Raw genomic sequence first — 10,000 nt, 5'->3', positions numbered from 1 at the left:
CGCAGTAAAACCAGGTTCTGGTTTACCTTCTGCTCCGCCGTCAAGGTGAGACTCTTCAACCTGATGGTCATGTTGCCCAGACTCTGCTCAAACGCCGCCACCAGGTGAGCCTGCAAAGACGAGCGGGCGTCAATCCACCTGCTGACCTTTCACCTGTGACTCATCGGATGTTTGACTGATCTGAGCGGCGTGGGATGAATCAACCCGATGACATCATCTCTGGTGCCAAATAGTGAGCTCATCTGCCAGAAACTGTCCCTGGAGCTCAAGCGCTTCACGCTAACGGTCCTGATGACATCATCAAGCCGCCGTGACTCGCCGACAACATGTTCTTGGATTCTTCTCTTCATCTCATTAAAGATGTGAGCTAAGCCCCGCCCACCAGCAGTCCCATGACTGTTTATTCTTTGTGTTAATCCGCGCCACCCTCACGCCACGCCTTTCCGTACCGCGGCGCCGTTAAAGCCCCGCCCCCCCCGGCCGCGCTCAGCCTTGCCTGTGATCCAACACCCACGTCTCTAATCCCTGAACCAGCAGCAGATTACAGGCGGGGCGTTCTTTGGCGCATTTGTCCGTTTGTTCTTACGTTGGCGCTCAGCTGCGTCGTCAGGGCGGAAACCTTTTCCTGAGAGGCGTCCAGCTCCCGGCGCAGTTTACGGATCTGAAGAGGTTAAACACGGAAAACGCAGCGAGACAGAAAGGTGAACAGGAAGCATCCAGGTAAAAACGGCGATGCGTTCAGGTGTAGGGAGGAAGCAGCGCAGGTACGGGCGTCCACAGGTGTTCACACGCTCTTAAAACACGCCCCCTGTTTCAACAAGTTCAGGCTCCCCACTCAGAAAATTAAAGAGCAGAGACAACAGGAAGGAGCGAGGGAGGTGAAGGAGGTGAGGGAGGTGAAGGAGGTTAGGGAGGTGAAGGAGGCGAGGGAGGCGAGGGAGAGGGTGAAGGAGGTGAGGGAGGTGAAAGAGGAGGTGAAGGAGGTGAGGGAGGTGAAAGAGGAGGTGAAGGAGGTGAGGGAGGTGAAGGAGGCGAGGGAGGCGAGGGAGGAGGTGAAGGAGGTGAGGGAGGTGAAGGAGGTTAGGGAGGTGAAGGAGGCGAGGGAGGCGAGGGAGGAGGTGAGGGAGGTGAAAGAGGAGGTGAAGGAGGTGAGGGAGGTGAAAGACGAGGCGAGGGAGGTGAAGGAGGAGGTGAAGACGCTTACCTCCGACTGAGACTTCTCCTCATTCTGCAAAAACACACCAGAGGGAGAAGAACGCATTAGGAGGACGCTCCCAATCATTCCTGACACTTGAATGAGGAGCAGGAGCAGCAGGAGGTGCCGGAGGTCAGAGCGGAGGTGCCCCCGCTCCTCTTTGATTTATGAGCTCCTTCAGCGGTGGAGGAGATGCTCTGGTGTGTCTGGAAAGGAGAGCTCTCCTCCTGAGGGTGTGTGTGTGTGTGTGTGTGTGTGTGTGTGTGTGTGTGTGTGTGCATGTGTGTGTGTGTGTGTGTGTGTGTGTGTGTCCTATTGTCTTTGCAGGCTGCACATTGAACAATAGTAAAAAAGGCAGGCAGTGAAACGCGCACACACACACACACACACATCCGGATCGCTCCCAGGATTTACTGGATCCGGATCAGACCAGGACCATCTCCGGGTTTTATTAATCTTGATCCGTCCAGCTTTTAGCTTCGTGGCTGCAGAGCGAATCAATAGCCTCCCCGGAGGGAGGCGAGGGTATTGCAATTGGGTCCGTTTGTCTGTCTGTTTGTCTGTCCGAGCGCATAACTCCAAAACTAGTAACCCAATCGACTTGAAACTTTTACACAAGCAAGGTTCTGTCCGTGGCTCGGTCCTCCCAGAGAATCGAGTTGATCCGGATCTAGATCCAGATTCTAGAATGTTTTAAAGGATTCTTTAACCTTGCGAGATAGGGCACCTTTTTACATTTTTCTTAATTTCTTCAAAACGCATGGCGGTATGGATCTGAAAAGAATCACACCTAAGTACTCCTTAAAGGTCTATGACCAGGACTAATTTAGTCCGGATCCGGATCACAATCCGGATCTGAGAGCTCATTTTGAAGCATGGTGTCTCATTTATCTCCCGTCTGTTTTCTATATATATATATTTTCTATATATTATATTTTGCGAGTACTTCCTATCCACAAACCTCCAGAACCCGTGAGACCCGAGGGAAGCCAGAACAACGTGGTTCCGCTCCAGCTGACAGACGCTCCGCTAACCGCTAACCGCTAACCGCTAGAACAGGTTCCAGCAGCCCAGCTGTAAACAGCGGCGTCTGTCACACGTGAACAGCTGATCCCAGATACACAAACAGACGCAGACGCACGCAAAACGCAGAGGTCTCACTCTGACGCAAAAACCTGGGACGGGCACAGACAGAAGGTCTCAGGTTTCAGGTTTTAGTGCAAAGAATAAACCGAAGGAGGAGAAACAGAGAAAGAGAAAATATCTGCAGATTCAGATCCAGAAGAATTAACGCTGACGCAGCAGAAATAAACCCTCCTCTTCCTCGCTCCTCTTCCTCACTCCTCTTCCTCCCTACCGTTGGCTGCCAGGACGTGACGCCGCCCGTCAGCGAAACAGTCGCCGCCATCATGTCTCTCAGACAGGATAAAACCAGCAGCCAGGGCCGAGCTGGATCTGACGTCTGACAGGTTCCCTGCTACACCTGGCCAGGTGAGTGAACCCGCCCACAGAGGGAGGAGGAGCTAGGCTGTGGGCGGTCCCCTGCAGCTCTTTATTTGTTCTCCTTGCCGCAGGTTGAACAGAGAACACTTCCATAACCGTACCGTCAGTGAACGCATCTCGATTGATCGGCTGCGATTGATCTTTGGTCCACTTACCGTGGAGTAGATGGACGATGTGCTGGAGACCAGCGACAGAGACGATCCGTGGACTGAAGACACAAACAAGGAGACGCCATTAGAAAGAGCATCTTCACGCCAGCAGACCCCCCACCTGGATCCGCCCCCCCCCCAGCGGACATGACTCCTTCTGGCTCAGGATCCCACATCAGAGGTCGGAATGCCCCGCCAAGCCGCCTGATTGCAGAGGCGTGATGTCATCGACCACACAGGTGATGCTGCAGACGGGACGGGGGCGAGCAGGCGGGACGGGGGGCGAGCAGGCGGGACGGGGGGCAAACAGGCGGAAGCCACGCCCCAAAGGTGTGCGCCCTTCAGGTGAGGGCGGGTCCGGGTGTTGCTGGGAACGATGGAACCTTTGTGCCGTCGATCAAACCGCCGTTGTGTAATCGGACACCGCAGCTACACACACACGCCGTGCGTCCCTGCAGACGCACACGCAGCGCACGTGAAGGGAAAGTGGCGCCGCAGGAGTCGCGTGTCATCGCCCCTCACTGTAATTACCCCCGTCTCAAAGGGAGGATGGGGCTGGGAACGGATGCAGGGGGGGCTATAATGACAGGTTTGTCCGTGTGTTACCGTCACGCCTCAGGGGGGGGGTCACGACAAATGAAACCTGAACCCAACACCTTCGGCTCTCAGGCGGGGGCAGGAAGCCGTTTGTGGTGAAAGGAACCTGTAAGTTCCTGTAAGTCTGCCTGTGGGGGGGGCGTTCTGGGTTAGGGTTGGGGGGGGTCTGGGTTTCTGAGGGGAGGGCTCGGAGCCAATCACAGTCTCTCACCTTCCTCAAAGCCGTCCCTGAAGGACTCGGACCGGCTCATGGTGCGGGTCTTCTCGTCCAGCGACATGCAGGAGTTCCTCAGCCGGTTGTCGGTGCAGGGGTCAAAGGTCACGTCCTGAGCGGCGAGGCTGATCTGGGCCGCCGAGGTGGGACTGGACGCTGTGACGGCGAGGACATGGTTAAGGTCGACGCCGTGGGCGGCTGGTTCGGCCGCGCTGCTCTTACCCAACTGCCCGAAGTTGAAGCGGGTTCCGGAGGGGGAGGGGGAGGTGAGGCTGGAGCCGGGGGAGAACGGGGAGTTACCGGCCGACTCCTGCAGGCCGCTGGTGGAGCGCAGCCAATCACGGGCCTCCTCATGGCCTCGCAGCTGAGGGGATGGCCCGTACCTACAGCGAGTCAAAGAAAGGGTTAAAAAGGGGGGGGGCAACATCAGTCAAACAGTGCTGATGCTCGTGGGTAGATCTGCGGGTTACAACCTCCACCACTAGATGGCGGTACACAGCAGGATATAACAGGATACGGCAGCTACAGGAACAGCTCATAAACGACCAATCACACGGCAGCTACAGAAACAGCTCATAAACGACCAATCACACAGCAGCTACAGAAACAGCTCATAAACGACCAATCACACAGCAGCTTCAGGAACAGCTCATAAACGACCAATCACACGGCAGCTACAGGAACAGCTCATAAACGACCAATCACACGGCAGCTACAGAAACAGCTCATAAACGACCAATCACACGGCAGCTTCAGGAACAGCTCATAAACGACCAATCACACGGCAGCTTCAGGAACAGCTCATAAACGACCAATCACACGGCAGCTACAGAAACAGCTCATAAACGACCAATCACACGGCAGCTTCAGGAACAGCTCCGTAACGTGGATCGCTTCTTATTGATCGTGTTTGAAACATGGCGGATCCTCGGGTCCCGGCGCCGCTCTCGTTCTAAACGCATCAACGCGCTCGTGCGTCCTCACCTCTCCGGCACGCCGGTCCTGGCGCCGCCGGCACGCCCCAGGGCGGGCGGGGCGTCCTCCCGGTGGCTGCCCAGGCTCGTGTCGATGGACTCGCTGCTGGTGTGCATGCTGCTGACGGACGGGTAGCCCACGCTGCCGCCCCCCCCGCCGTGCCCCCCCAGCGTGCTCTCCCTGCTGCTGAAGGTGGCGCCCCACGTCAGGCTGCTGGACGGCCCGGTGGAGGAGTAGACGGAGCCCGGGCTGGAGGCCTGGGGACACGCGGAGAGGAGGGTCACGCCTTCTGGGTCGCTGAGTCCCCGCCCCCCCCATCCTTGTTTACCTCCCATCGATAGATAATAAATGATTGATTACTGTTGATCTGGACCCAACGTGAAGGTCACATGAAGGTCACGACTCATCGGACGGCGCCGCGGCGTTCGTGTCTGAGCGTGCTCACTGGTTCCTGTCACAGCGTCTGGACCGCCAGTGAACTGTGATGTCATCGCTAACCGATGACATCACCTCATAGATCAAAGGGTCATTCCTGGGGTTGAACAGTGAGAGTTTAACCTTTTGTTCGCTGCTCAGGGTTACGTTGTAAAGGGGCGGAGCCAGGGCTGTAAGTGTCATATTTAGATATTTCAGTCAGGCCGGACCAACACGGACAAGAAAGTCCAGGTCAAGTCCAGGTCAAGTCCAGGTCAAGTCCAGGTCAAGTCGTTATCCCGATCGATAGTATAATCATTAACCAGGCTTTTATTTTGTAGGAAACATCTTCCTGTTTTGATCACCCCCACACACACACACACAACGTGGAGGATGGCAGCCAATCGGAGCCTTCCCTTTATCGTTTACCTGCTCGCTGCCCAGCGTCCCCGCCCCCTGGACCCGCCCCCCAAACAGGGGGCTGCCGGTCTCGCTGTCCCCGCCCCCCAGCCCTGCTCCGTCGGGGGTGGCGTGGGGGTTGGAGATAACGGTGGAGTTCTTCATGTTCTCAGGTGTGGTGACGGGGGCTTGTTTACCGGGCTTCCCTCCAAACAACCTGAAGAAGAGAAACGCAGCGTAGAAGAAGGAGAAGAGAGACACCGGCGCCCCCTAGAGACGCTTCCTACAACTAGCCAGCAACACAGAGAGGAAAGCAGGGGACGGAGGTCAGCGCTAGGTCCAGGCCTGGTTCTGGGTACAGGCCCTTCTAATGGTCCCGGGTTCAGACCCGTCTCTTGGTTCTGAGTCCAGACCAGTCTCCTGGTTCTGGGTCCAGGCCCGTCTCCCGGTTCTGTGTACAGGCCCGTCTAATGGTTCCGGGTCTCGGCCGGTCTCCAGGTCCAGACCAGTCTCCTGGTTCTGGGTCCAGGCCCGTCTCCTGGTTCCGGGTACAGGCCCGTCTCCTGGTTCCGGGTCCAGACCCGTCTCCTGGTTCTGGGTTCCAGCTGTGAGGACTGGCGCCACAGTGAGCTATAATGGCAGCAACCAGCTTTGATAATGAGGGAGGACCCCCCCCCCCCCCCCCCCCCCGTTTGGCAGCTGATCGGTGCAGCACAATGTCCTGATTTAAGGTTGTGTATGTGTGTGTGTGTGTGCGTGTGTGTGTGTGTGTGCGTGTGTGTGTGTGTGTGTGTGTGTGTGCGTGTGTGTGTGCGTGCGTGCGTGCGTGTGTGTGTGTGTGCGTGAGTGTGTGTCTGTGTGTGTGTGTGTGTGCGTGTGTGTGTGTGCGTGTGTCTGTGTGTGTCTGTGTGTGTGTGCGTGTGTGTGCGTGTGTGTGTGTGTGTGTGTGTGTGTATGTGTGTGTGTGTGTGTGTGTGTGAGTGTGTGAGTGTGTGCGTGCGTGTGTGTGTGTGTGCGTGTGTGTGTGTGTGTGTGCGCGTGTGTCTGTGTGTGTCTGTGTGTGTGTGCGTGTGTGTGCGTGTGTGTGTGTGCGTGTGTGTGTGTGTGTGTGTGTGTGTATGTGTGTGTGTGTGTGTGTGTGAGTGTGTGAGTGTGTGCGTGCGTGTGTGTGTGTGTGTGTGTGAGTGTGTGAGTGTGTGAGTGCGTGTGTGTGTGCGTGTGTGTGTGTGTGCGTGCTCACGCTCACCTGCGGAGTGTAGGTGAGGAAACCTGTTGTCTTCCTGTCAGAGGAACGGTTGCTGCTCCTCCGCCCCTGAGATTGTCGTTGTCGGCGACGCCCTTCTCCCGGTCCGTCTGATTGGACAGCGGCCCTCCTGAGCCGTTGCCCCTGGCGACGCTCATGGAGGTTTTCCCGTGAGACGTGACGGACAGCACGGCGGCCTCGATGCCGCTGGTGGAGGAGCGGTTCCCGTTGCGGGCGGCGGCCCCGGAGCGACTGGGTCTGGGCAGGCTGCGGTACTGCAGCGTGGAGCGGGGGCTCATGGGGAGGAAGCTGTCGTCATGGTGACCCAGCACCGGCCCCCCGACCTTCAGTCCTCCCGCCAGTGAGCGCGCCCCAGATTTGGGCATCTTTCCCAGGGTGGCGGAGCCACTGGTGATGGTGGCGCCGCTGGCTGTCACCATGGTTACCATCCCGGCGCTCTGCTTCTTGAAGCTGAAGGTGCTGGTAGGGGTGCGCGAGGTCAGCAGGTGTGTCTGCGTGGGGTCTGGAACGGGGTGTGTGAGGGCGTCCGATGGCGAGCGGTGAAGGCCGTTGGCGCGGGGACAGAGGCGGTCCTTTTCTGACACCTTGACGTCGTCTGTTTTACCTGCGGGGCAGAACCAGAGGATGAAGGAGCTGCAGGGAGGAGCCACGGTCTTTGCTCCGCCTCCGCCAGCCGTCACTCACTAAGGGGCGGGAGCAGGTCCAGACTACGGACAGGGTCTCACCTGTGGGTCCGGTGCCGCCGGTGCTTTTCGTCCGGGGGGACGTCACCCCCACCTGAGTGCTCATGCCCCTCCTCCAGGAGCCCGTGTGGGACACAGGGGGAGCCCCCCTCCCCTTGTCAGACTCATCGGACATGTCGGACGGGTTCCGGCGGCTCCACTTGGAGCCTGGCTCCGTTCTGGCCCCCCCGTCTCCGGACCAGGTCTGCTGCACCGCCGCCGAGGACGAGCGTTTCTCTGCGTCCGTCACCGGCTGGAAGCAGACGGGGGACAAACGTTTCGCTCGAGAAGCTCCTCCCTTTCAGGGTCAGAACTTCATTCTCCTGAGACGAAGTCTTCGTCACGGTGCGTCGTCGTCGGTCGTTGTCGGTCGTCGTCGGTTGTCGTCGGTCGTCGTTGGTCGTCGTCGGTCGTCGTCGGTCGTCGTCGGTCGTCGTCAGTCGTCGTCGGTCGTCGTTGGTCGTTGTTGGTCTTTGTCGTCGTCGGTTGTCGTCGGTCGTCGTCGGTCGTCGTCGGTCGTCGTCGGTCTTTGTCGTCGTCGTTGGTCGTCGTCGGTCGTCGTCGGTCGTTGTTGGTCTTTGTCGTCGTCGGTCGTCGTTGGTCTTTGTCGTCGTCATCGGTCGTCGTCGGTCGTCGTCGGTCGTTGTTGGTCTTTGTCGTCGTCGTCGGTCGTCGTCGGTCTCACCTGTGTGCCGAGGCCTTTGCGCCGTGCAGCAGGTGTGTTGGCGTAGGACGACACGGAGGAGCTGGTGATGATGTCATCGGTGTCGATGTTGTCGCTCAAACCGCTGCTCACAGAGCTGCTGTCATCCCAGCTGGACGCACACGCACACACACACACACGCACACGCATACGCGCACACACACACACACACACACATCTACCTGGTCAGAGTGCCTGCGTTGCCGTGGGAACCAGGGCATTGTGGGAAGCCAAGCTGGATGGAGAGCTTCATGACTTCACGCTGCTGAGAAAGTCCCAAATGTCTCTCTCTCTCTGTGTGTGCGGGTGTCTCTCGCCCCGGCGGCGCTGCTCGTGCCTCTCTGGTCTAACCGAGCTGAGACTCGGGGGGGGGGGGGGGGGGGGGCTGTTAACCTCTTCACCACTAATAAAGAGCACGGCCTAAATCAAAGCCGCGTGATCACACGGCCGAAGTCTCCGAACCCGGAGGGCGCTCCTCATCCCAACGCCGCCGCCGCCGCCGCCGCCGCCAGGCTAAGGCTTGTCTCTGAACGCCTGCAATTTCCATGACAAGCCAGTGCTAATTAGAGATCAGACCGGGCGGCGTGGCCCCGCCCAAAGCCTCCTGCTGGCAAGGCAAGCCACCAGTTAACCACCGGGGCCTCGACGGCCAATCACGGGGCAGCAGCCCCGGGCCAAGCGGTGCCAAACGAAAACGAATAGATCATCAGACTGAGGGAACGCTCAGTTTCCTCTCACAGGTCAACCGCCCAAAAAGGCTTCTCAGAACATCTGGAGGGTTTTGGGATGTTCAGCATTTCAGAAAGGAGGAGTTTAGCTTCTGGGGCTCGCAGCAACGAAACAAGCACTTCCTGTTCCTGAAGGGGCTGAACCCGGTCAGGACACGGTGGCGGTCCAGAGGGACATTCCAGAGGGGAGCGCTTCCTCTCATCGGGTCCCTTTAGAAATTCTCCCAAAGGGGTCAGAGTTCAGGGGGCAAACTTCCAAGGGGGGGTTAACCAATAGGAGTGGCCGATGAGAAAAAGGTGGTGGCGGTCGGGGGAGCGGTTCATAGACAATCCGGCTCATGCAGGAATCAACACAGACACGAGGCCACAACAGAACTGTGGAGCAGGAGTAAGGTTCGGGTTGAGGTCCCTGTGTTTGAGGGGCGACCGCAGGTCCTCACGCTGCAGCTGGATCGTATAACCCTCAATCCCCATCCCTGTCCCATCGGGGGAGGGGGGTATCCACAGACTCTCTCTGACTTAAAGCCCTCAGGGTTGGGGGGAAGTGTCATAGAAAAGTTCACAGATAAGAGTGAGATATCAGGACCGCCACATCTCTCCAAACACATCAGCACCAGAAACAGAGTTCTATTCCCATCTCACATCAACCCTAAAACCACACGAGGGCTTCTAAATGGACTCCGATCTTGATAAGGGCTTGTAGGTGTGGACACCAAGCCAGATCAGGAAAGATACTGAATTCAGAATAACTGAAATAAGAGTCTACTTCAAAATGGATTTTCATTGAAGACAAGCCAAAAACAAACAGCTGTACAAATAAAAGTCTTGTCTCAATCCAGGGAAGGGATTGAAAGAAAAATCCCTTCTGACACCAAAGACTTTCTGACACCGAAGACTTTCTGACACCGAAGACCTTCTGACACCGAAGACCTTCTGACACCAAAGACTTTCTGACACCAAAGACTTTCTGACACCAAAGACTTTCTGACACTGAAGACTTTCTGACACCAAAGACCTTCTGACACCAAAGACCTTCTGACACCAAAGACCTTCTGACACCAAAGACTTTCTGACACCAAAGACTTTCTGACACCGAAGACCTTCTGACACCGAAGACCTTCTGACACCAAAGACTTT

At 57.4% G+C, this 10,000-nt stretch overlaps 1 protein-coding gene across 1 annotated transcript in view; it reads right to left on the bottom strand.

The window, feature by feature from the left end:
- The window catches only part of nav2a (neuron navigator 2a), a 14,435-nt gene extending 6,047 nt beyond the window's left edge, over positions 1 to 8,388 (bottom strand). The window contains 12 exon segments of the mRNA XM_068740464.1: positions 27 to 110; positions 587 to 661; positions 1,205 to 1,228; positions 2,854 to 2,906; positions 3,656 to 3,814; positions 3,881 to 4,041; positions 4,544 to 4,890; positions 5,477 to 5,663; positions 6,693 to 7,343; positions 7,426 to 7,685; positions 8,118 to 8,247; positions 8,318 to 8,388. Of these exon segments, the coding sequence (XP_068596565.1) occupies positions 27 to 110; positions 587 to 661; positions 1,205 to 1,228; positions 2,854 to 2,906; positions 3,656 to 3,814; positions 3,881 to 4,041; positions 4,544 to 4,890; positions 5,477 to 5,663; positions 6,693 to 7,343; positions 7,426 to 7,685; positions 8,118 to 8,247; positions 8,318 to 8,388 (2,202 nt within the window).
- Between the last annotated feature and the right edge of the window lie 1,612 nt (positions 8,389 to 10,000).

Source organism: Brachionichthys hirsutus, chromosome 1 (assembly GCF_040956055.1).
Source record: "Brachionichthys hirsutus isolate HB-005 chromosome 1, CSIRO-AGI_Bhir_v1, whole genome shotgun sequence".
Lineage (NCBI taxonomy): Eukaryota > Metazoa > Chordata > Actinopteri > Lophiiformes > Brachionichthyidae > Brachionichthys > Brachionichthys hirsutus.
The sequence above is the reverse complement of the archived record's forward strand: the minus strand, read 5'-3'. Positions and strand labels throughout refer to the sequence as shown.